Source organism: Lepus europaeus, chromosome 2, assembly GCF_033115175.1.
Source record: "Lepus europaeus isolate LE1 chromosome 2, mLepTim1.pri, whole genome shotgun sequence".
In the NCBI taxonomy this organism is placed as follows: domain Eukaryota; kingdom Metazoa; phylum Chordata; class Mammalia; order Lagomorpha; family Leporidae; genus Lepus; species Lepus europaeus.
This window is the reverse complement of record NC_084828.1, coordinates 81,914,873-81,942,078: the sequence shown is the minus strand read 5'-3', so window position 1 is coordinate 81,942,078 and position 27,206 is coordinate 81,914,873. Positions and strand designations below refer to the sequence as shown.

General features: G+C 43.1%; 1 protein-coding gene across 2 annotated transcripts in view; it reads left to right on the top strand.

Moving 5' to 3' along the window:
• The window catches only part of OSBPL11 (oxysterol binding protein like 11), a 92,620-nt gene extending 75,029 nt beyond the window's left edge, over nucleotides 1-17,591 (top strand). For both annotated transcript variants that reach the window (XM_062209238.1, XM_062209229.1), the window contains 4 exons: nucleotides 740-926; nucleotides 5,659-5,841; nucleotides 14,131-14,284; nucleotides 15,913-17,591. In XM_062209238.1, the coding sequence (XP_062065222.1) occupies nucleotides 740-926; nucleotides 5,659-5,841; nucleotides 14,131-14,284; nucleotides 15,913-15,978 (590 nt within the window). In that variant the 3' untranslated portion in view covers nucleotides 15,979-17,591. The remainder of the gene's footprint in view (nucleotides 1-739; nucleotides 927-5,658; nucleotides 5,842-14,130; nucleotides 14,285-15,912) is intronic.
• The last annotated feature ends 9,615 nt before the right edge of the window (nucleotides 17,592-27,206 follow it).

Genomic DNA, 27,206 nt, shown 5'->3' with positions numbered 1-27,206 from the left:
TAACAGGTTAGTAGTGTAGCTCAGACACCTTTAATGTCTCCTAATTATCTAGTATTGATTGATTGCTCATTAATGCAGACCTCTTTTTCTGTGTTTTTAAGTCATCTCTAACATAGCATGACTCCATATGAAATAAGCACCTTCAGAATAATGCTGCAGAGCACCACATGTATCTCTATATTGAAGCTTTACCTTAAATATTTCGGTAACTTTGGCAAATGAAACTATTATTATGACCATAGTTTTTTATGATAGTTAACATTTTTTTCTTCCTTAATATACTTTGACTGGAATGAAAGCCACCTTTCCCATCACACTGTCTGACATGAAGGTCTATGGTTTATAACACTGGATGTCCAGTTACTCCTAACGTGCTGAAAAAGTTGTTAGTTGGTCATATCTGAATATGATGCAGTGTAGTGTGGCCTTGAACTCTTGACTAAAGGCTTTATTTTTTTTTAGGAGTACTAGAAGGAATTCTTGAACTGTTACCACTGTGACGTTTGCTGGACTCATGAACTAAAAAGAAGTGATAAAAGTCATAGTGAAAGTGACCTTGAGTCACTGTTACCAGGAACTGCCAAATACATTTAGAAATGAAGTCTGGTTCATCCCAATTGAGAGTTAAGCAAAATAATGATGTTTATGTACTAGATAGGAAAAAAAAATTACAGGTTTTTTGTGTCTATATTTCTTTTAAAAGATGTTAACCACCTTCCCCTCATGTTTCCACATTCAGGTATCCTCAGCCTATTGGAGCATGGAGAAGAGTATACATTTTCTCTGCCTTGTGCTTATGCCCGGTCCATTTTAACTGTTCCTTGGGTAGAACTGGGTGGCAAGGTCAGTGTCAACTGTGCAAAAACTGGCTATTCAGCCAGCATCACTTTTCACACCAAACCATTTTATGGTGGCAAACTGCACCGGTAAGAACACGTTAATGCTATCTGACTCTTATGCCTACACTTTAATCTTGTGTTGTAACTCCCTGTTCTTTTTCTGCTTTGTTTTACATGGATGGGGTTGGATTTTCCTTTGTGGCTTTTTTGTTTATTTGTTTCATACACTTCATCTTTGGGGCAGGCATTCCATGCAGTAGTTAAGTCACTGCTTCAGATGCTCACACCCCCATCAGAGTGCCTGGTTTGGGTCCTGATTCCTCCACCTGGAGCCAGCTCTGTGATCATACACATCCTGGGAGGCGGCAGATGATAGCTCAAGTACTTGGGTCCCCACCAGCCGTGAGGGAGACCTGGATTGAGTTCTGAGTTTCTGGCTTCAGCCTGGCCAAGTTCTGGATGCTGTGGGCACTTGGAAAGTGAACTGGTGGATAGAAGGTCTCTCTCCATCTGTCTTTCTAATTAACATTAAAAAAAGAGGGAGAGAGAGGAAAGAGGGAAGGAAAAAGAAGAAACAAGAACAAATGATTAAAAGTTAAAAAGAAATGTTAGGCTATGGGACTGGCACTGTGGCACAATAGGTTAATCCTCCGCCTGCGTCACCGGCATCCCATGTGGGCACCGGTTCCAGTTCCAGTTAGTTGCTCCTCTTCCAATCCAGCTCTCTGCTATGGCCTGGGAAAGCAGTAGAAGATGGCCCAAGTCCTTGGGCCCCTGCACCCATGTGGGAGACTGGAATAAGCTCATGGCTCCTGGCTTCAGATCAGCCCAGCTCCGACTGTTGCGGTCATTTGGGGAATGAACCAGCAGACAGAAGACTTTTCTCCTCTGTCTCTTGCTCTCACTGTCTGTAACTCTACCTCTCCAAAAAGTAAATAAAATCTTTTTTAAAAAAAAAGAAAGAAATGTTAGGTTTATCCTAAAACAGTCTCCAGGAACATCCATAATAATATATACTTCATAATATGAACATCCATAATAATATGTACTTCATCTCCAAGGCATTCTTGAAATTATGATCTACTTTTAAAAATAATGACATTACTAACTTTTCTTGTAAAATTTTCCTGATGAAGTAGGTAATGAGATGTAGACTAGAATTCCTCACAAATGAACAGTCTCTGGCCCAGTTCTGCCTTAAAGGGATTCTGATTAGGGTGTGCACCTAATGAGGCAGCTGTCAGTACAGGATAGGCTAGAAGTATCTAGTCTTAAGGAACACTTGAAGAAGCACAATGAGTCCATGTCTTCAAATCTTTAAAAAAAAATAAAAACTCCTAATGATTTCAAGTAGTTACCTCATTTTTAATAATGCTTAGACATTATATTTACCACCTTGTTTCTTTGAATTTCTTATGTAAGTTGACTTCTTTAAAAAAAAAAAAGATTTATTTATTTATTTATTTATTTGTTTATTTGAAGGTCAGAGTTACACAGAGAGAGGAGAGGCTGAGAGAGAGAGAGAGAGAGAGAGAGAGAGAAAGTGAGTGGTCTTCCATCCGATGGTTCACTCCCCAATTGGCTGCAACAGCTGGAGCTGCGCCAATCCGAAGCCAGGAGCCAGAAGCTTATTCCAGTCTCCCACATGGGTGCAGGGGCCCAAACACTTGGGCCATCTTCCATTGCTTTCCCAGGCCATAGCAGAGAGCTGGATTGGAAGTGGAGCAGCTGGGTCTCGAACTGGCGCCCGTATGGGATGCCAGTGCGTTAACCCACTGTGCCACAGCACCGGCCCCTTAAGTTTACTTCTTTATCCCTCCCTACCCTTTACCTATTTGCAAGGCCACACTCCTTGGGTCTTCTTATCACTGGGTTGTATCTACTACTTTTCTCCAATGTGTCTGTCTGTCTTCTTTGCGATCACGTTTATACATGCTTCTTCCCTAATTCTGGAAGGATCATTTTAAGTTATGCCAAAATTTCCTCCTTTTTGATCTCATTTCCTTCCTCCATTTTGATCTTTTTTTAAAAAAAGATTCTGTGTATTTATTTGAGAGTTAGAGAGTTAGAGTTACAGACAGTGAGAGACAGAGAGAGAGAGAAAGGTCTTCCTTCCGTTGGTTCACTCCCCAAATGGCCACAATGGCCAGAGCTGCGCTGATCCAAAGCCAGGAGCTAAGAGCTTCTTCCAGGTCTCCCACGCGGGTACAGGGGCCCAAGCACTTGGGCCATCCTCCACTGCTTTCCCAAGCCACAATGGAAGAGGAGCAGCTGGGAGTAGAACCAGTGCCCATATGGGATGCCGGTGCCATAGGTGGAGGATTAACCTACTGCGCCACAGCACTGGCCCCCAATTTGATCTTTCTTTAAAACCCATATGGGTGCTGGTTCTAGTCCTGACTGCTCCTCTTCCAATCCAGCTCTCTGCTGTGGCCTGGAAAAGCAGTGGAAGATGGTCCAAGACCTTGGGCCCCTGCACCCACGTGGGAGAGCCAGAGGAATGTCCTGGCTCCTGGCTTCAGATGGGCACAGCTCCGACGTTGCGGCCATCTGGGGAGTGAACCATCGGATGGAAGACCTCTCTCTTTCTCTCTGCCTCTCCTCTCTCTGTGTAACTCTGACTTTCAAATAAATAAAATCTTAAAAAAAAAAGAAGAAATAGACTTTGCTATTCTTAACACCTTTTATTCTCTGATTTTATGGAATACTATATGAGGTTACTTCAAAAAGTTTAAGGAAAATAGAATTAAAGATAACTTTATTTTAATATAGAAAAAATTTTGAAGTCCATGCATATGAAGGGTGTTTGAAAGGTCCGTGCAAAATGCCCATCATGCTATGCATGGATTTCAAAAAAATAAATAAGTAAATCTCCCCTTTAATTCCGTTTATTCACAAACTTTTTGAAGATCTTCATACCTAAGATCTTTCATGCCTTCCTCCTCAGATGTAGCCTAGTTTTTTCCTGCTATCTGCAATTGGAGCAGAAACATTATCTGCTGTCTGCGTTTATATTCCACCTGTCTTTCCTTACTCCCTTGTTTTCCACAACCATTACTGATGCAGCCAAGTGACCCTGCTTACTTAAATAAGGCTCCATTTTCTGGTCCATCTCTCGCCCCACTTTCCACAGTCGCTTTAAGATGATTATATACAGTGTGTACGGTGTAATATCAGCATTACAGATGATTACGTGTGTGTACAATATTTTTCTGCATACTGGACACAGAGAAGTAAAGGCCATACCTTCAAGAAGCTTTCACCTGTCAGAATCCAGGGTACTGCTTTTGGAAAGCATTTGTAGGGCTTTTAGGAAGAACTCATATATAATAGTTTAGAACAAAATCTGTCATTTAATAAACATAAAGTGGAAAAGGACAGGAATGCTGTGAAACTAAAATTGATGATTGCTGTACCTGAAAGTAGTATATAGTCCTGGCTCACCTGTTAAAGTGTAAAGAGAAACGTGATGCTGAACATTCTTCTCAGGGTCCGATAAAAGGAGCATATCACATTTTCAAGAGTCACAAACTTTTCTTGGAACTGAATTCTCAAGGAATTTATTGCATGTATCTTACATTGTAGCACTGAGTAACTAAAAAATAGGGCCTTCTTCCATAATTCTGCACAAAATATCATTACCCTTCATGTAATTATTCTTATATATCATTAGTGAAAACCAAAGCTAATAAAGTCTTCAATTTCAGTCTATAAAATCTTTTCTATTGAAAGTTACATTGGTTTTCTAGTATTCCAAATAGCTATAGAGACAGTGTCTAGAAAATCTAAATGGTTGGCTTGTCAAGTTTTTAAAAGTGAGAGAGTAACTGCTTTATCAGTTATCAATTATCTTCATTTTAGAGATGAGAGGGAACACGATTTAAGATTCAGCTCTTTTGTAAAGTATCTCAAGAGCATCTTATTCTGTATTTCATGTAATTTACATAAAATCTACATGACTTGTGAATTCGATCCAAAAAAAACCTTTTTTCCCCTTTGAAATTGAAGATTTAAACTTGCAATCTCACCTAGACACGTGGCCATCTCATCTCTGTAAATCTGAGTTGTGAAAAGAGAAAGAATTTTGTCAAAGAAAATATTCCAGTCTGCTTCTTCTGATCCCTTAGAGAAGTGTACTGCTGCTGTTAAGACTGTCATGGAGAACTGTTCTAAACCACGGGCACTGGGGCCCTTCCTGCTCCTTGGCTCCTTTGCAAGTTGCTCATGGCCCATTGCTAGTCTGCGTGATCCTTGGCCCTGCTCTTGTTCCCTTCACGGCTGCTCTTGCCACACAGCTGCTCTAAATACATTCCTTGGGCACGTGTGGATAGAAAATGGAAAAAATAAGTGTTCAGTGGCATCTCTGCATGAGTTGTTTCATTCAAGGTCCATTTTCAGGGAAAGGAAGTAAGTTAGGGGGAGTCAGAGTAGTAGCATGAAATGACATCACAAGAAATACTCTGACTGGTATAAACTCTTAGCAAAACAGCTAAGATCAGGTACTTCAAAGTTCTGTGAGGTACCCATGCCTGGTGCATTCAAGCAGACTTGTAGCATGATGTGCTTTTTGATCATCAAAGGTGATGAAGTCTATTTGATTCCTAGTATTCTTTCTAAAGTGTGAAACTGATACTATTTGAAAAATTATCTAGGAAACTGTAATGGTATTTACTAAGAATCTGACTTCGACGCTGACAGAGTGAAGTGAACTATGCAAGTGATTTAACTGGACCCAGAAAACATGTTCTTAGATTTTTTTTCCTAAGAAATAAATTGATACCTCCCTATTACAGTGTATCTTTTTTCTGCCTGCTTCTAGGGTTACAGCTGAAGTAAAGCACAACCTCACCAACACTGTGGTCTGCAGAGTGCAGGGAGAATGGAACAGTGTTCTCGAGTTCACCTACAGCAATGGGGAGACAAAGTATGTGGACTTGACTAAGTTGGCAGTGACAAAGAAAAGAGTACGGCCTCTGGAGAAGCAGGATCCGTTTGAATCCAGGTACGACATCCTCCCATCCATCCAGGAAAGAATGAGATGCTCTGGACTTTTTTTTTTTTAAGAGTTTATTTTACTTATCTGAAAGACAGAGAGAGATTTTCAACTTGCTGGTTCACTTCCCAAATGCCACAACAGCCTGAACCAGGAGCCTGGAGCCTGGAACCTGGAACTCCAGCTGGATCTCCCATTTGGATAGAAGGAGCCCAAGTACTTGAGCCATCTTCCCCTGCCTTTGCAGGCACATTAGCAGGGAACCAAATTGGGAGTGGAGCAGCCAATATTCAAACCAGCACTCATATATGATGCTGGTGTCACCAGTGGCGGCTGAAGAGGCTAGTTCAGCTCTGGCCTTTGCGGCCATTTGGGGAGTGTGCCAGTAGATGGAAGATTCTCTTTCTCTCTCCCTCTCTCTGACTTTCAAATAAATAAATAAATCTTAAAAAAAGAAAAAAGAAAAAAAAAAGGAAGAAGAAGAAGAAGAAGTGGCAGCTTAATCCTCTGAGCCACAAAGCCAGCCCAGAAGCTCCAGATCTTAATCCAAGCCTCTTCACTAACTGGTGACCCTAGGCAAGTCACTTCACCAGTTTGCATCAACTTCCTTCTCAGTCAGTTGAAAAAGATTAGTCTGATCTGATCCTCTTAAACCCCTCACCAACTAACATTATACGAGATAGCCACATCTTAGTAAATTTCAAGCACTTTTAAACTGAGCAAAATTTTTAACAAAGGATTACTACCCTTATTGTAAAAGCTCATACAGATTAGTAACAGGAAATGGGCAAAAGACATAAAGAGATAGTTCACAAAAATAGAAAAATTCTAAATGCCCCTCAGGAAAATGAAAAATTATTTTGGGTTTGGCATTGTGATACAGTGAGTTAAGCTACCACCTCCAGTGCTGGCATCCCATAAAGTAGCTAGTCCACTTCCAATCCTGCTCCCTACTAATGCACCTGGGAACGTAGCTGAAGATGGCTTAAGTGTTTGAGCCCAGCACCCAGATGTGAGACCCAAACGGAGCTTCAGGTTACTGACTTCAGCCTGGCCTCAGCTGTTGAAGTCATTTGGGGAGTGAACTTTAAAGGTGGAAGATCTCTCTGTCTCTCCTTCTCTCTCTGTAACTCTGCTTTTCAAATAAGTCTTAGGGGGAAAAAAAGTAAAAAATATATCATTAGTAAAATTAGAATTCATATATGCAAATTAGACTAGTTTTTAAAACAGTATCTCTTGGGCCAAGCATTTAAGTCAGTAATTAAGGTACCACTTGGGGCACATACATATCATATCAGAGTACCGTGATTTAAGTCCTAGTTCTACTTACAATTCCAGATTTCTGCTAATGTGTTCCCTGGGAAGCAGCAAATGATGGCCCAAGTACTTGGGTTCCTGCCTTCTATGTGAGAGACTAAGATAGAGTTCCTGGCTCTTGGTTTCAGCCTGGCACAGCATTGACTGTTGAAGGCATTTTGGGAGAGAACTAGCAGATGGGAGAGTCTCAATCTCACTCTCTTGCTTGCTCTCAAATAATAAATAAATAAAAATTTAAAAAATTATATTACCTCTTTTATTAAAAGGTATGAACCAATGGGCATTTCCATCCTGCTGGTTAGAGGGTAGACCAGTACAACCTTCTCAAAGAGTGTTTTGGCAATATGTGTCATGGGCCTTTAAAAATAAATGAAGGGGGTCTATAAGTGGTGATAAGATATAGTATCCAAAATACATTGATGATGGTTGCTTGTAGAAAAGAACACTTGGGGCTGATGCTGTGGCGCAGCAGGTTAAAGCTCTGGCCTGCAGCACCAGCATCCCATATGGGCACCAATTCAAGTCTCCGCTGCTCCTCTTCCAGTCCAGCTCCCTGCTAATGCGCCTTGAAAAGCAGTGGAGGATGGCCCAAGCCTTTGGGCCCCTGCACCCACATGGGAGACCTGGAAGTAGCTCCTGGCTCCTGGTTCCTGGCTTCAGATTGGCCTAGATCCAGCAGTCTTGGCCATTTGGGGAATGAATTAGCAGACGGAAGACCTCTCTTTCGGTCTTTACCTCTCTCTATAATTCTGTCTTTCAAATAAATAAGATAAATCTTTAAAAAAAACACTGAGATCTGGGATAGAAAAGAGACATATTTTTTTTTAAGTATAAGCTGTGTATTTATTTTTTAAGATTTCATGTATTTCATATATACAGTTTTAGGAACACAGTGATTCTTTTTTTTTTTGGACAGGCATAGTTAGTGAGAGAGAGAGGCAGAGAGAAAGCTCTTCCTTCCGTTGGTTCACCCCCCAAATGGTCGCTACGGCCGGCGTGCTGCGCCCATCCGAAGCCAGGAGCCAGGTGCTTCCCCCTGGTCTCCCATGCAGGTATAGGGCCCAAGGACTTGGGCCATCCTCCACCACCTTCCCAGGCCACAACGGAGAGCTGGACAGGAAGAGGAGCAACCGTGACTGGAACCTGGCGCCCATATGGGATGCGGGCGCCGCAGGTAGAGGATTAACCAAGTGAGCCACGGCACCGGCCCCCATAGTGATACTTTCTACCCTACCCTCCTTCCTGGCCACGCTCTCTGCCTTCTTCCTCCTCCCTCTACTATTCCCTCTCTTAATTTTTTCGAAGATATATTTTCAGTTTACTTTTCATTAAAGATTTATTTATTTATTTGAAAGTCAGAGTTACACAGAGAGAGAAGAGAGGCATAGAGAAAGGTCTTCCTTCCATTGGTTCACTCTCCAAATGGCTGCATAGGAGCTGCGCCTATCCGAAGCCAGGAGCCAGGTGCTTCTTCCTGGTCTCCCATGTGGGTGCAGGGGCCCAAGCACTTGAGCCATCTTCCACCGCTTTCCCAGGCCATAGCAGAGAGCTGAATCGGAACTGGAGCAGCTGGGATTCGAACCGGCGTCCATATGGGATGCTGGCACCGCAGGTGGCAGCTTTACTCGCTTGCCACAGTGCCAGCCCTCAGTTTACTTTATATTCATAAGATTAACCCTACACTAAGTAAAGAGTTCAACAAATAGTATGAAGAAAAAAAACACTGTTCCTCAATTGTAGAGACAGGGCTATAAACAGTCACTGAATCTCAAAATGTCAATTTCACTCCAATATATTACATTTTAGGTACTCTATTACTTACCACAGATCAGGGAATACATATGAGACATACTATTTATAAAATGCTTTTTTGTGCCATTTAAATGTTAGATCTTGTAGATACATTATTATTATATGAATTAAAGGTAAAAAGAGGACCAGATATGTGGCATAGCAGTTAATTTGCCACTTGGGACACTCATGTCTCATAAGAGTGCCTGCTTCAAGTTTTGCTACTCTGCTTCTAATTACCTTCCTACTAATGTGCACTCTGGGAAACAGCAGATGATGCCTCAAGTGTTTGGGTCCCCGCCACCCATATATAGGGTACCCAGATGGAGTTCCAGGCACCTGCCTCCAAACTGGCCCAGCCCTAGTTGTTGGGGGCATTTGGAGAGTGAACAAGTAGAAGGAAGATTTCTTTTTCTCTCTGTTTGCCTTTCAAATAAAATGAAAATAATTTAAAAAAGAGAAAGATAGTAAAATGAATCATTGAATGTCTTATATTAAGATCACATAAATAGAACCAAACAATTTACAACTAGTTATATAAAGTGATTAAATACCCACTGCCAAGGCTGACGCTGTGGCATAGCAGGTAAAGCCGCCGCCTGTAGTACCAGCATCCCATGTGGGTGCTGGTTCAAGTCCTGGCTGCTCCATCTCTGATCCAGCTCTCTGCTATGGCCTGGGAAAGCAGTGGAAGATGGCCCAAGTATATATTTTTGGGCTGGTGTCTGGTATAGCAATGAAGATACCACTTCAGACACCTGTGTCTCATAATGGAGTGGCTGAGTCTAAGTCTTGGCTCTACCTTCCCTTCCTTCCTTTCTTTCTTTCTTTCTTCCTTTCTTTCTTTCTTTTTTTTTTTTTTTTTTTTTTTTTTTCAGATTTATTTATTTGAGAGGCAGAGTTACAGAGACAGGTCTTCCATCTACTGGCTTACTCCCGAAATGGCCACAATAGGGTGGAGCTGGGCCAATCCAAAGCCAGGAGTCAGGAGCTTCCTCTTGGTCTCCCACATGGGTGACAGGGTCCCAAGCATTTGGGCCATCCTCAGCTGTTTTCCCAGGCACATTAAGAGAGAGCTGGATTGGAAGTGGAGCAGCTTGGACTCAAACCAGCACCCACAAGGGATGCCGGCATTGCAGGCAGCGGCTTAACCCATTACACCACAACACTGGTCCCATAAACAACCATTTTTAAAAAATAGAAATGTTGGGGCTGGCGCTGTGGCATAGGGAATAAAATCACCGCCCGCAGTGCTGGCATCCCATATGGGTGCCTATTTGAGTTCCTGCTGCTCCACTTCTGATCCAGCTCTCTGCTATGACCTGGGAAAACAGTAGAAGATGGCCCAAGTCTTTGGGCCCCTGCGCCTGTGTGGGAGACCTAGAAGAAGCTCCTGGCTCCTGGCTTCGGATCAGTGCAGCTCTGGCCGTTGTGGCCAACTGGGGAGTGAACCAGCAGGTAGAAGACTTCTCTGTCTCTCTCTCTGCCTATCCTTCTCTCTCTGTGTAACTCTTACTTTCAAATAAGTAAATAAATTTTTTTAAAAAAAAGAAATGTCACATTTAACACAAACTTAACTTTATTAAGGCATATTTTAATTATTATAAAATTTACCTATTTCAAATATACCATTCAAAGATTTATAGTAACTTTCATGCATGGTGCAGACATTACCGTAAATCAGATTTAGAATCATTTCATTTGACCAATCTCACTTGCCCATTCCCATCCCCAGCCCCCAAGAAACCACTCTGAGGATGTGGAAGGGGAAAAAAAAAAAAAACTAAAACTGAGGCTTAGTTTCTCCTATTATACTCTCTCAACACAGGTCACTTCTGATACTACAGGGATGGGGTTTTCCCCAACACCAAGCAAACAGTCAGTGCTGTAGATGTCACCAGCTTGGTGTCTTCCAACTTAATTCAGCTCTGAAACCATGTTGAGGTAGCATCAGATGCCACAGGTGAAGGGCTCCGTCCCCAAGACTGTCCCTTGAGATACCAACTACAAGCCCCAGGTGTTCTACCTTTGCTTTTAACTGACCTGCCATAAAGTGGGGTTCCCACAACCCCCTCTTTAATTGAATTAATTTACTCAAGCAGCTTACACAACTCAGGCAAACACTTATTTGCCAATTTGTTTAAAAAAAAAATAATTACAGAAGTTACAAATGGAGAGATGCACAAGGCAGGAGGTGTGGAAGGGGGCCTGGAGCTTCCTTGCTGTCTCAAGATGCACCATCCTCCAGGATCCTGCATGTGTTCAGTCTAGGAGCTCTTCTAATCCTGTCTTTGGGGATTTTTAAGGAAATGTCATTGCAGAAAAAATATGAGTAGACTTCCTGGGTAGACCAGTAAGGGCTATGTGCTCCAGTTGTTCTTGGCCTCTCTGTGCAGTGTTTCTTCCTCCGAGTATGGCAGAAGACTCCTAAAATGGAGGTCTTACCATCTACTCTCAGACAAGGGAGCTCAGAGGAAGGGGAGGAAGATTAGAGTTGCTAATTGGCAAAGAGAAAGTTTAGTTTCTGGGACGGCACTGTGGTGCAGTGGGTTAAAGCCCTGGCCTGCAGTGCCAGCATCACATGTGGGCATTAGTTCAAGTCCTGGCTGCTTCACTTCCAATCCAGCTCTCTACTGTGGCCTGGGAAAGCAGTGGAAGATGGCCCAAGTCTTTGGGCCCCTGCTACCCACATGGGAGACCTGGAAGAAGCTCCTAGTTCTTGGCTTCAGATCAGCTCAGCTCTGGCCATTGAGGCCATTTGAGGAGTGAACCAGTGGATGGAAGACCTCTCTCTCTCTCGCTGGCTCTACCTCTATCTGTAACTCTGTCTTTCAAATAAATAAAATCTTTAAGGAAAAAAAAAAGTAGTTTCTTTGGTCTGCTTTGGAGAAGCAGCTATGAGCTAGTAACTGTAGAATATGGACAAAATTATATTTGTCATAATATCACAGCCACTAATCTACTTTCTGTGTCTATAAATTTGTCTTTTCTAGACATTTCATGAAAATGGTACAATATATGATCTCTTAGGCCTGGCTTCTTTCCTTAGCATAGTGATTTTGAAGCTCATCCCTGATGTAGCATGTATCAGTAGTTCACTCTTCTTTATTGGTCGTTGACATTACATTGTATGGATATATCATTTTGTCTGTCCATTGTCAGCCATTGATGGGCATTTCCAGTTTGGGGCTATGAGGAATAAGAGCACTGTTGTGAAAGTTTTCCTACAAATCTTTATGTAGACACCTGTCTTCACTTTTCCTAGATAAATACTACCTAGGAGTGGAGTTATGAAGTTGGGTAGTAGTTTTATGTTTAACTTTTTGAAAAACTGCAAAACTGTTTTCCAAAATGGCTGCACCATTGTACATTCCCATTAGCAGTATATTACAGTTCCCTTTCTCCACATCCTCAGCATTCGCTATTGTTTGTTTTTTGTTTGTTTGGAAAGGCAGAGAGACAGACAAAGATCTTTCATCAATTGGTTCACTCCCAGATGCATGCAACAGCTGGGACTGAGCTAGACCAAAGCTGGGAAACTAGAAAGGAATCCAGGTCTCGTATGTGGGTGGCAGGGACCCAAGCACCCCGAGCCATCACCTGCTGGCTCCCAGAGTGTGCATTAGCAGGAACCTGGTATCGGGAGTACAGCTGGGACTTGAACCCAGGTGCTCTAACATGGGATGGGAGCATCCCAACCTCCATCTTAACCACTAGCACTTATCCCTATGTCTTATTTATTATTCCCATTCTAGTTAAGGTGAAATGTCACTTTGTGATTTTTAGATTTCCTTTCTGATAATGGTTTTGTTCCTGTTTTCATTTGTTTATTAGCCATTTGTTTATCTTCTCTGCTGAAGTTATGTTTTTATATCTTTTATCCATTTTGATTGAATTGTTTGTCTTCTTGGATTATGGGTGTTCACAGTAAATTGTGAATGACAATTATTGGATATCTGTTTTGCAAATGCTTTCTTCTAGTCCATTGGTCTTCTTTACATTCTCTTAATGGTGTTTTTATAGTATATAATATTTTAAATTTGATGAAGTAGAGTCATTAATGTTTCATTTTATGGATTGTAGTGTGGTATTACATTCAAGAAATTGTTGCCTTATCCAACATATCTCCCATGTCTCCATCTAAAAGTTGTATTGTTTTATTTTTTACACTTAGGCGTATGTCCCATTTTGAGTGACTTTCTGTGTATGGTGTGATGTAAGGGTGTGAGTTCATCTTTTGTCTGTATATATCCACTTGCCCCTGTACCATTTGTTGAATGGACCATTCTATGTCAAAGACTTGTCTTGGTGGTTTCCTTTGCTTCTCCTTCCTTATGCTGGAGCCTGTGAACTCTGCTGGCACTGTGTTGGAGCGCCCATAGGACTCTATTTGTTCCCTCTCTCAAGGATCCCTGGCCTGTACCTGCCTTTTTGCTAAATACCTAAAAATCATTGTTGTATTACATTTTATCTGGTTTCCTACTTGATGGGAGCAGAAGGATACAACTGGTCCTCATTTCTCATCATGTCCAAAACACGTGTGCTCTCTCTTTAAATTTCAGCCATTTAAAAGGTTATTTTGTTTAGTTGTTAATTCTTACATTTCTTAGAAATAAGAAAAAAAGAAATAAGGCATTGTGATGCAGCAGGTAAAGCTGCTGTCTATGATGTCAGCATCCCATATGGGCACCAGTTTGTGTCCTGGCTGCTATATTCCGATCCAGCTCCCAGCTAATGGGCTGGGAAAAGCAGCAGAAGATGGGCCAAGTATTTGGGCCCCTGCCACCCATGTGGGAGACCTGGAAGAAACTCCTGGCTCCTGGCTTCAGCCTGGTCCAGCCTTGGCCATTGCAGCCATCCGGGCAGTAAACCAGCAGATGACAGATCTCTCTCTCTCTGCCTTTGAGTCTCTGTAACTCTGACTTTCAGAATAGACAAAAAAAATCTTTAAAAATAAAAATAAAAATCCTTTCTTTTATAGCTTTGGAAAACACAAATTATTTTTAATTTAAAGAGAAGCAGTATCCTGTACATTTACATCAGCAGCATATCAGTGATCTTATAACTCATGGGCAGGAAATTACAGAGCTGATTTTTAAAATGTACTTTAGAATTATAATATTGAGGTTCTATTCAATTATTTTTTAAGGAATGTTTATAAAATATACAGTTTGTTTTTCTTAATTTCAGGCGATTGTGGAAAAACGTGACTGACTCTCTGAGAGAATCTGAAATTGATAAGGCCACAGAGCATAAGCGTACCCTGGAAGAACGCCAGAGAACTGAAGAAAGGCATCGTGCTGAAACAGGAACTCCCTGGAAAACCAAATATTTTATTAAAGAGGTATGCCATCCACGTGTTCAGGCTGAAACTTGCTATCCACTAAGTGGGGACTTTGGCTTACTAGGCTTTGTTGTGTGCAGTTTTATTTTTAAAAGTAGTCCAGTTTAACCATAAGATTTCTAATGAGCTTTTCATTATTTGTCCAAGTAAAGTGGTTTAACTGCAATTTAGATGAAATATATTGGGGATTTAAATTGGCCACAAATGCAAATGGTAGCATAATCTTCAGTCACAATAATAGAAAATACAATTTACAATTCACTGCCTTTTGAAATGATGTTCCCTTCCAGAGACTGCATTTTAGGGAGACGTGAGGAATGTAACTGGGTACACAGAGATAGTGAAGTGGCTACAAACAGAGGTGGTTAGCCCACAGACAGATAATTGCTGCCATTTATTATATGTTTCTTTAAAAATTCTAGGCTTATCACAAAGAAATTTCTATCAGGAAGCGAAATTTTGGAGTAACATAAGAACGAATGTGTAACAATCAAAAACATCCAATAAGTACACTTATAGTAATGTGCTCCCCATCACTCGGCTGATGTAAGAGACCATGGCAGGGACTGGCACTGTGGCGTAGCGGGTGAAGCCGCCACCTGTAGTGCCAGCATCCCATATGGGCGCTGGTTCGAGTCCCAGCTGCTCCACTTGCGATCCAGCTCTCTGCTATGGGCTGGAAAAGCAGTGAAGGATGCCCCAAGTGCTTGGGCCTCTGCACCCATGTGAGAGACTCAGAAGAAGCTCCTGGTTCCTGGCTTCAGATTGGCGCAGCTCTGACCGTTCCAACCAACTGGGGAGTGAACCAGCGGATGGAAGACCTCTCTCTGCCTCTCCTTCTCTCTGTGTAACTCTGACTTTCAAATAAAATAAGTAAATCTTAAAAAACAAAAAACAAAACAAAAAAAAAAAAAAAAAACAGAGAGATCTTGGCTTCTGTAGAAGAGTCTGATGTACTCATTTTACAGTTAGATTAATAACTTCTGAAGTCTTTTTTTTTTTTTTTTTAAGATTAATTTATTTGAAAGATAGAAGGTACAGAGAGAGGGAGAGAGAGAGAGACTTCCACTGGTTCACCACCCAAACTGTTACAACAGCCAGGGATGGGCCAGGCCAAAGCCAGGAGCCAGGAGCTTCTTCCAGGTCTTTCACATGGATGTAGGGACCCAAGCACTTGGGCCATCCCCTGCTGCTTTCCTAAGCTGTTAGTAGGGAGCTGGATCAGAAGTGGAGAAACTGGGAGTTGAATCGGTGTTCTTATGGGATGCCTGCATTGCAGGCGGCAGCTGAACACACTACACCACAACACTGGCCCTTGAAGTCTTTTTTACATTTGAAGATTTAAAAAAATTTTGTTGCTTATTACTTTCTGATAAAACTCAGAGTAAGGTGAATGATGAACAGAGCTGATACAAAGAAAAATTTTCTAGGTCTTCCCATTCCAGACTTTCTCATGTAATCCTCACTAAACCATAGGCATTGTTTGAAGTCTTACACTATGAAATTACTCCTTCACAAAAACTCTTTTTAATGAGAAAATAGAGTTCCAATTCAGTGAAAGTAGCTTCTAGCTTTGGTTAGTGATTGTGAAAATAGGGAAATGATTGTTTTTCTTTTACTTGTTTCAGGGAGATGGCTGGGTCTATCACAGACCCCTTTGGAAAGTAATTCCGACAACTCAACCAGCAGAGTGACACTTGCTAAGACTCCACCAAATGAGGTTCTCCTCTGTTTACCCTAAACCCTCCCAGAATGGAGTCTTCGCACTGAGCGAGCTGCTTCCCGCCTGCACACACTGACACTAAACATGAATGTACCCACCAGGGCACCACCATCCCGCAGCAAGACCAAAGTGTCCAAGGAACACAGTGGCCCTCTCCCCAGTCTCCGTGGATGTGAGCGACACCAGCTGCAGACCTTGAACCCTGATTCTGAGGTGATTCATCTTCTCCAGTCCCTGTTCTCACAGCTAAGTTTGAATGCCCAGTTCTCGCACGGGGCAGCAGACACACAACCATGGGAACTCAGTGACTTCGATTTCTCTAGAGTGACACGTGACGTCTCTTTCAGAGTTTGTGTTTTGCTTTTTGTCTGTAACTGAAGTATTCACTACTCTTATAAACCAACCAAGAGGAGAAAGAACATGACCTAGAAGTGGATTCAGCCATTGTGCCTGAAATCAGTGTTAAAAAAAAAAAATCAACCGAGTTGTAGTAACAAGGCACTCAGTGTCTTCATCAAGACTGAGCGCCTGTGTCTGAGGAACTTACCCATCATCCACCTCTGTTGGAACTCTCTTTTCAAAAATGTATTTATAAATTGACTAGAAGTGTAACCATGGAGGATTTTTTCTTCTGAGCATTTTAATATACTTGAAAACAGCATTGACTTGAAAAATTTCAGAACATTTTTCAATACCTAGTTTTATTAAATATTACACTTGAGAGAAAATTTTTTAAAATGTGTTTATGTCAATATGACAAGGTTCCGGCCTTTCCTGACAACTAAGGCATTAGAGACAAAGGCAGATATTAAAAACTAAAACTGTTACTTTTTTCCTTATTTTTTTTTCCATCTGTAGATTAATATCCAGTATTATGTACTATCCCTCTGGATACGTATGCTTTATCTTACCTCTGTTCACTCCAGAATTCAAACACATGGCTATTCCTGTTTGTCAGTAATTCAGTTCTGTTTGTGACTGAGTGCATGTAAGGTGTGGTTTTGTTTTCTTTTCAAGGAAATTTAAATGCTGAAGAAAGAGTATGAGATAAACAGATATCAGGAAAAAAGATATCAGGTAGTTGTATTCAGGTACAAATCTTTTTTTTAATAAGTATTTTATTGAGGTTGAAGAATTGCTGGCAATTAAAAGAATAGTGCTAATGATGGCTTTCTTCATTCATTCAAGTATTTACCGAGCACCCGTTTGTGGTGCTCAGCACTTGTTACTGCAAGCTACCTTAATTTTCCAAGAGTGGTGCCTTACTCTTTCTCCCAGCGTAGTCTTCCAATCAGTGTGTGGAACATTAACCTGTTATTCACCAGCCATTGTAGATGGCCATGTCTGTTGCATCATCGTAAGAAGCATAAGATCTGTGCTTTGATACATTCTGTTCTGTTAGAGGGATTAATAGGATGAAAACAGCGAAACAAATTTTTGAACAAATTGTAAATTATAAGAATTGGTTTGTGTACAACCATTTTAACGATTCCCTTTCCATTTTTGCTGTGAAATGCACTGAAAAAAATCTCAAAATGAGTTAAATAGTTAATGTGTTGGGAAATTTTAAAAATAATAAAACTAGAGAACAATTAATCCTTTGTCTGTCTTTTTTTTTTTTTTTTTTTTGACAGCTAGAGTTAGACAGTGAGAGAGAGAGACAGAGAGAAAGGTCTTCCCTCCGTTGGTTCACCCCCCCAATGGCTGCCACGGCTGAAGCCAGGAGCCGGAGCCCCCTCCAAGTCTTCCACATGGGTGCAGGCACCCAAGGACTTGGGCCATCCTCCATTGCCTTCCCGGGCCACAGCAGAGAGCTGGACCGGAAGAGGAGCAACGGGGACTAGAACTTGGCACCCACATGGGATTCCGGCGCTGCAGGTAGAGGATTACCATGGTGCTTGCCCCTCCTTTGTCTGTTCTGTGACTAGAGAAAAATAATGTTTATGTTTAATAGAGTTCATTTGGGAGGGACATTGATTTTATATTAAAATTGTTCAGGAATCTACCTTAGAGAGTGAACATAATCAGTTTTTTTAATTAAAATATTTAACATACCACAGATAGACCAAGAATATTAAATGAAACCAAAGGTATTTTGTTTTGTTGTTTGAACCCATGAGTCTCATTTTAATTTTTTGGGATTCTTGAGCCATTTTAAGAATTACCGAGGAGGCTGGTGCTGTGGCATAGCAGATATAGCTGCCACCTGTAGCGCTGGCACCCCATATGGGTGCTGACTCGAGTCCCAGCTGCTCCACTTCCGATCCAGCTCTCTGTGATGGCCTGGGAAAGCAGTGGAAGATGGCCCAAGTCCTTGGGCTCCTGAACCCATGTAGGAGACCCGGAAGAAACTCCTGGCTCCTGGCTCCTGGCTTTGGATTGGCACAGCTCCTGCTGTGGTGGCCATTTAGGGAGTGAACCAGCAGATGGAAGACCTCTCTCTCTCTTTCTCTGCCTTTCTGTAAATCTGCCTTTCAAATAAATAAATAAAGCTTAAAAAAAAAAGAATCCCTGAAATGGGAGTTCTAAAATGCTTCAGAAAAGCAGTACATATATGAATAATTGAAATCGCACTTTACTGGATTGAACTGTTTTTCTTTTTTCTTTTTTTTTTTTTTTTTGACAGGCAGAGTGGACAGTGAGAGAGAGACAGAGAGAAAGGTCTTCCTTTTGCCGTTGGTTCACCCTCCAATGGCCGCCGCGGTAGCGCACTGCGGCCGGCGCACCGCGCTGTACCGATGGCAGGAGCCAGGTGCTTCTCCTGGTCTCCCATGGGGTGCAGGGCCCAAGCACTTGGGCCATCCTCCACTGCACTCCCTGGCCACAGCAGAGAGCTGGCCTGGAAGAGGGGCAACCGGGACAGGATCGGTGCCCCGACCGGGACTAGAACCCGGTGTGCCGGCGCCGCAAGGCGGAGGATTAGCCTAGTGAGCCGCGGCGCCGGCCTGAACTGTTTTTCTTAAGACTGATTTATTTATTTGAAAGGCAAGGTGACACAGTGACAGGGGGAGACTTGGTTCACTCCTCAACTACCCACAGCAGCCAGGGCTGGGCTAAGCCGAAACCTGGAGCCCGGAACTCCATTTGGGTTTCCCATGGGGGTGGCAAGAACAAGAACCCATGTCCTTGGGCCGTCAACTGCTGCCTCCCAGGTGTGGTAGCAGGAAGCTGGACCAGAGCAGAGGCAGGATTGAGCCCAGGCATTCCAATATGGGATGTGGGTGTCCCAGGAAGTGGCTTATCCTGCTATACCAAAACACACACCCCTTCTGCCCGTTTTTAAATTGGATTAGTATGGGATTTTTTTTTTTTTTTGCTGCTGTTGTTTGAGCTCTTAAATATTCTGGTTATCAATCTCTTGTCATATATACATATAATTTGCAGATATTTTCTCCTGTAGTTGTCTCTTCACCCTGTTGATTGTTTCCTTTGCTGTACAGAAGCTCTTGATTTTTGATGAAATCCCGTTTGCCAATTTTTGCTTTTCTGTCCTGTGCTCTGGGGCCTAATCCAAAACTCCTTCCTGTTTTGATGTCCTGAAGTGTTTCCCTATGCTTACTTCTGGTTTCAATATCAGGCCTTACACTCAGTTATTTAATCCATTTTGTATTAATTTTTGTACATGGGAAGAGAGAGGGGTTAATTTTCATTCTTGTGTACTTGTGGATATATAGTTTTCCCAATGCCATTTATTGAGAAGACTGTTCCTTCCCCTTCTCTTATATGTGTTCTCAGCACCTTTATCAAAGATCATTTAGCTGTATACGTATATAGAATAGGAAAAAATATTCTTAGAGGCTCTGTTCTGTTCCATTTGTCTATATATCTGTTGTGTGCCTGTACCATGCTGTTTTAATTACTACAGCTTTGTAATGTACTTTGAAGTCATGCAGGATAATGCTTCTTGCTTTGTTCTTTTTGCTCAAGATTGCTTTGATCATTTTACATCTTTTGTGGTTCACTACAGATTTCAGTAGTGTTTTTTTCTAGTTCTGTGAAAATGTCATAGGTATCTTGGTAGGGATTACACTGAATTTCTGAGTAGTAGGGACATTTTAACCCATTGAGTCTTCAATCCATAAATACAGGATGTCTTTCCATTTCTTTGTGACCTTTTCAGTTTCTTTCATTAGTGTTTTATAAAGATGAGAAAAGAAACACAAAAAAATGAAAGAAAAGTAATATTAATAAAGAACTCCACACTGTTTTTCCCTACATTTTGAATTGCTGGTGTCTCATTTTACATCCTTCTAAATTGCCTATCTCTTAACACATTGATGTAGTTAATTATTTTTAGTCTTCATATGAAAAATTAGGCTTATGTATTGTGTTTATAATACTAGAGCATTCTGAATTTGTATAGTTATTCTTTTTTTTTTTTCAAGATTTATTTATTTATTTATTTATTTGAAAGGCAGAGTTACAAAGAGGCAGAAAGAGAGAGGTCTTCCATCTGCTGGTTCACTCCCCAAATTGCTGCAATGGCCAGAGTTGAGCCAATCCAAAGCCAGGAGCCAGGAGCTTCTTCCAGATCTCCCATGCAGGTGCAGGGGCCCGAGGACTTGGGCCATCTTCTACTGCTTTCCCAGGCCATAGCAGAGAGCTGGATCAGAAGTGGAACAGCTGGGACTCGAACTGGCGCCCATATGGAATGCCGGCACTGCAGGCGGCAGCTTTACCCACTGTGGCACAGTGCCGATGTATAGTTATTCTTTTTTTTTGACAGAGTTAGAGAGAAAGATCTTCCTTTTCCATCAGTTCACCCCCCAAATGGCCACTGCAGCTGGCGCATTGCAGCCAGTGCACCGTGCTGATCCGAAGCCAGGAACCAGGTGCTTCCTCCTGGTCTCCCATGTGGGTGAAGGGCCCAAGCACTTGGGCCATCCTCCACTGCCTTCCTGGGCCACAGCAGAGAGCTGGACTGGAAGAGGGGCAACCGGACAGAACTGGCGCCCCAACCGGGACTAGAACCCGGTGTGCTGGCGCCACAGGTGGAGGATTAGCCTAGTGAGCTGCAGCACCGGCCTATAGTTATTCTTACCAGTGAATTTTGTACTTTAAGGTAGCTAGATTGAATTTTTTTTTTTTTACTTGAAAGTGTCCGTTTCTTTCAGTTTGATGAGCTCAGTTTGGCGTTTCATGTCAGACAGATCTGCTGTTGCTAAGTTCTCGCAGCTTCTGTTTCTCTGGGAATGACTCTATCCCTCGATCAGTCTGAAGGGCAGCTTAGCTGTGTGTAGGATTCTTGAGTAGCAGCAGTTTCCCTTCAGTCCTGTCCGTGTCTCAGCTTAACTTCCTGCTCACCTGTCAGGTTTCTTCTAAGAAGTCTGCAGCCACACAAACGGGATCGTCCTGTGTTGTTTCTTTCCTCTTAGGCTTTATGAATCTTCTCTTTATTTGCAATGTTAAGTTGGCCTGGTTCAGATGAATCTCCCTGGTGACCTGGATAATTGCATATTTAGGTTTGGAGCTGTTGTGTTACTATCTCTAAATATATATACTTTTTTTTTTTAACTTTTTTTTTTTTTTTACAGGCAGAGTGGACAGTGAGAGAGAGAGACAGAGAGAAAGGTCTTCCTTTGCCGTTGGTTCACCCTCCAATGGCCGCCGCGGTCGGCGCGCTGCGGCCGGCGTACCGCGCTGATCCGAAGGCAGGAGCCAGGTGCTTCTTCTGGTCTCCCATGGGGTGCAGGGCCCAAGGACTTGGGCCATCCTCCACTGCACTCCCTGGCCACAGCAGAGAGCTGGCCAGGAAGAGGGGCAACCGGGACAGGATCGGTGCCCCGACCGGGACTAGAACCTGGTGTGCCGGCGCCGCAAGGCGGAGGATTAGCCTAGTGAGCCACGGCGCCGGCCTCTAAATATACTTTTAAAACCCCTTTTACATTCTCAAGTCTCTTAAACACCAATAACTCTGATATTTGGTCTTTTAATGCTGTCCTGAAGATCCCCTAAGTTTTCTTTATTCCCTTATCTTTTTTCTCCTCCTCCTGTGTATTTTCAAATAGTCTGTCTGTGCCGGCATCCCAAATGGGCGCCGGGTTCTAGTCCTGGTTCCCCCTCTTCCAGTCCAGCTCTCTGCTGTGGCCTGGGAAGGCAGTGGAGGATGGCTCAAGTGCTTGGGCCCTACACCCACATGGGAGACCAGGAAGAAGTACCTGGCTCCTGGCTTCGAAGTGGCGCAGCACCAGCCTTAGTGGCCATTTGGGGGTTGAACCAACTGAAGGAAGACCTTTCTCTCTCTCCCTCTCCCTCTCTCTCTCTCTCTCTTTCGCACTGTCTATAACTCTACCTGTCAAATAAAAAAAAAAATTGTCTGTTTTGAGTTCACTAATTATTTCTTCTGTTTGCTCTGTTCCTGTATTGATGTCATCTGTTGTGTTTGAATTACTTTTGGTGTGCTTTCCCTTTTAAGCATTTCTGTTTGGTTTGTATTAAAATGTTTTATGTGTTCTCTTGAAGTTTATTGAATTTCCTTAAAACAACAATGTAAAAGTCAATTCTTTTTCTTGAACTTAATAAAGAGGCAGCAAGAGAGCGTGCTCACCTCCACCAGCTCACTCTCCAGGTACCTGTGACAGTCATGGCTGGGTGGAGGCCAGAACCAGGATCCAGGACCCCTGTGGGAAGCAGGAACCCAGTTACTGTGCTGCACTGCTGCCCCCAGGGCCTGCAATCAGGAGCCAGTGCTGGGAATCGAACCCAGGCATTCGGATGTGAGACGTGGCCATCTGAACCACAAGGCTAGATCCTGCTCCCACTAATTTTAAAGTCTTCATCCAAGAATTTACAAACGTCAGTTGTTATCAGGTTGGTTTCTGGTACTTTATTTTGTTTGTCGAGTGAGGTCGTAGTTTGTTAAAAGTTCTTCATGCTTATTGACTATGACATTATCTGCACATTGAAGGATTAAGTTTTCCTTTTCCCCCAGTTTTGTAATCTGGCTTTGTGACTGTCCTTACGGAAATTCTAAGCAGTCCACTTATTTTCTCTGAGTCTGTGGATCCTCCTGCTTTCAGCAGTAGATGATATCCTAAATCGAGCTTTGCCAAGTCTGCTGTTGGTGCGTTGTTGCTCTTTCAGCCCCAGTGGACACTCCAAGGCTGGATTTGGCACATGTCCGCAGTTTTTGTGTTGTTTTACTTGAAAGGCAGAGTAACAGAGAGGCAGAGATCTTCCATCTGCTGGTTCACTCCCCAAAGGACTGTCAATCCTGGGCTGGGCCAGGCCAAAGCCAGAAGCCAGGAGATCCATGCAGGTCTCCCAAGTGGGCAGCAGGGGCCCAAACATTTGGGCCATCATCCACTGCCCTCACAGGCACACCCCAGGGAGGTGGCACAGAAACAGAGCAGCCAGGACTTGAACCAGCACTTCGATATGATACTCTGGTATTACAAGTGGCAGCTCAACCCACTGCCATACAATGTCAGCCTGTTGCTGTGTTGTTAAAAGGGAATTGAGGAAGTATCTAAAAACTAGTAGTCCCTCTCTGCAGGCCGCTTCCTGGTGCTTGGCTAGGCCCAGATGTCCAGTCCTATGGCCATGAATGCCACAATGCTAAGTCACACCTGGAGCCAATAGCCCGCCAAAACCAACATGATGGCATAGGACCAAAGTCTACACTACTGTGGGCTCTATGCTACTGAAGTGGACTTGTAACCAGCCACATGTGATGCTGGGGTATAAGTCCAATCAGTTGGGACCACAGAACTCCGCTTGACCCTGGAACAGGTCCAGTGGCTCCATCACAGGCTCTAGACTGGAGACAAAGAGCATAAAGATCTGGCCAGTGTTAGATTTTTGCCAGCTTGGCACTGAGTCCCAAGACATAGGCCTGTGGTTCCCTGATATCTTCCCATGCTGGTAGGATAGGTTGCAGTGGCAGCCCCTTGGCCACCCACACTGATACTAACCTGGGTCAAACCTGGGTCTCACAGGTATACAATTGGTCCACATGAGGCTGGTAGTGATAGCTGCCAAAACAGGTCCATCCACTAGGGCACAGATCTCTGCCTGAAGCCCCAGCAACTCCAAAGGCTTTGTGTGTAAGGCCCGGCCTGGATCTCCCTATGGCCAACCTGGCTATAAGCTTTAAGAGAATGTCCTAAGCTCCTTTTCCTGCCCTTCTCCCCAGGGGCCAGAGTCTTGCACTGCTGTCTGCTGGACGTCAACAAGAAAGGTAGTGGAGGTGTGGCCGCAGCGGCCATTGGAGGGTGAACCAATGGCAAAAAGGAAGACCTTTCTCTCTGTCTCTCTCTCTCACTATCCACTCTACCTGTCAAAAAAAAAAAAAAAAAAAAAAAAAGAAAGAAAGAAAGAAAGAAAAAGAAAGAAAGGTAGTGGAGATGACCCCATGTCTGCCTGGCTAAGGAAGATCCAGAGACTCAGTCTGCAGGTGCTGACCAAGAAGCAGGGTTCATGGGGCCCCATCCAACACTGATTTTTTTTTATTTTATTTTATTTTTATTTTTTGACAGGCAGAGTGGATAGTGAGAGAGAGAGACAGAGAGAAAGGTCTTCCTTTTTGCCATTGGTTCACCCTCCAATGGCTGCTGCGGCCGGTGCATTGTGCTGATCCGAAGCCAGGAGCCAGGTGCTTCTCCTGGTCTCCCATGCGGGTGCAGGGCCCAAGGATTTGGGCCATCCTCCACTGCACTCCCGGGCCATAGCAGAGAGCTGGCCTGGAAGAGGGGCAACCGGGATAGAATCCGGCACCCCGACCGGGACTAGAACCCGGTGTGCTGGCGCCGCAAGGTGGAGGATTAGCCTGTTAAGCCACGGCGCCGGTCCCAACACTGATTTTTATTGTGGCATGCTTGGTACCAGGTTTCAAGTCTGAAGTCTGGATCTAATTTCCTTTCCTTCCCCCAAACAAGAGGCAAGATGTGTCTGTCCAAGCTGTGTTTCTTGGAATTGGGGGAGGGGAGATACAGTCAAGTCTTTGCTTCCTGCTTTCTGTATCACAGCACGTCTTAATATTATGCTAAAACCAAGCACAGCTTCAGTGCCTGTGGCCCTGGCTCTCTCTAAGCCCTCCACCAGGCTTCCCCGGCTCTTGTGAAGTTGACTTCCTGCATGACCAAGTGTTCACATTGCTCTCTCTGCTCTACCTCCCTCTGTTTTGTTTTCAGCTGTACCTTGTTACTGTTTAGCCAGGGGACCAAGCCTTTGTAGCAATTACTCCATACTCGTGTCTCTTCCTTAGGGGTCACAGTTTTAAATGGACACTCCTTTCTGGCTATTAGAGATTTGAGTAGGCGGTTCAAGACTGGAAGTAACAAAAAGATAACATTTCAGCCACCTATTTAGGCTCTTATTTTTACTTTTTTTACCATTGGCATGATATCTTCCATTCTATACCTTCTGTAAAATATTTCTATTTCAGCCCCATGATCATGTTACAATGAATTGCAGTTTAGATAAACAGTATCTAAACTCCTAAAGGTAATTTTAGATTATGTGTTTGGTGAGAGATAGCAGGCATATTGATTCAATGAACTCTGCAAGTTAGGGCCACCATTACCTATATTACCTAGTCATCAACAAAAATAAAAATAAAATAATAATTTTATGGCTTGTGATTTATTTCTACTGTAAATATCTAGTACTTGAAAACTTGCCTTTACAGATTAATTCTTAGATGAATTAATTATTTGTGCCTGGATGCAGGTGCTGTGGCATAGTAGGTTAAGGCTCTGCCCGTGGCACCATCATCCTATATAGTGCTGGTTCAAGTCCAGGCTGCTCCACTTCTGATCCAGCTCTCTGCTATGGCCCAGGAAAGCAGCAGAAGATGGCCCAAGTGCTTGGGTACCTGCACTCTTGTGGGAGATCCAGAAGAATCTCCTGGCTCCTGGCTTCAGATTGGCCCAGCTCCAGCCCTTGTGGCCATTTGGGGAGTGACACAGTAGATGGAAGACCTCTCTCTCTCTCCCTCTCTCTGTCTGTTACTCTGTCTCTCAAATAAATAATCTTTTTTAAAGAAGAAAAAAAAACCAAATTATGTGAGCCTGAGGTTTTGTTAAATATATTGCTTTAAGAAGAAAGCTAACTTCCTTCTGTTCAGTGTGTTCCCTCAGAGAAAGGCAAATTGGCGCGAATACAAGTTATACACTTTGGAGGCCCCTTCACAACTACACTGTCTGGGAGCTGACTGATGGTTCACCAGGGATGGTAGAGAGGGAGAGATGATTCTACCAGATGAGGATAAAAAAGACAAATCTCAGGAAGGTGAAAAATCTTATAAATTCTAACAGCGTGAAATCTCAACTTAATCTAAAGCCAAATTGAACAAGAATCTCAAATATTACTAAGGGTAATATGTTCATGTGTTTTCATTTGATGTCACAAAAAGTATGAAATTGGGAAGTCAGGGGTAGCTGTTCAGACTTTATAGATTAGGAAAATATTGGTCAGGAAGTTCAGTGCTTGCTTCAGATCACTTAGCTAGACCTTTACTCATTCAACAAACATCCGTTGGGTGTTTTTGGAAGCCAAATGGTCCTTTAGACTCTTACGTGGCAAACACTGTCCCTGTTCTTACAGACATAGCTGAGGCAAGAAGGTACAACCTGCTTTCCTAAAGAATGGGATGTTGACAAGGGTGAGGCTGCTGATCTTTCTGGACCCCAGAAAGGCATCATAAAATCTAGACTCCATGGGAGGCACAGTTGAGGAATGAATAGGTAAACAACGGCACTGGCTCAAAGTCTGCATAAGAAGCCCTGAACAGTGCAACCAGGCCACTATCTAACCCTATCCACCCTATGAGACACTTGGGGGAGACGGAGATTCCCAATTCAAGGACTCAGATAAGTTGATGAACTGAATCTGGGAAACAGGTCCGAATCTACACACTTAAAGGTGAGTACCGCCAATCCCCCTTCCCCTGTCCCACGCCCAGATTGCTGGCAGTCAGGCTTATAATCTCAGGCAAGAAATGAGAAGGTTCTTTTTGTAAGAACAGCTTCAGGAAAAAAAAAAAAAAAGGAATCCCTACAGATACATGAGTAGTAGTGGCTGGCGCTGTATAGCTGGTTAAGCCACCACCTGCAACACTGGCATCCCATAAGGGTGCCAGATCAGGTCCTGGCTGCTCCACTTTCAATTAGATCCCTGCTAATGCACCTTGGAAAGGTGGCCCAAGTGCTTGGACCCCTGCCACCCACATGGGACATCCAGAGGAAGCTTAACCCACTG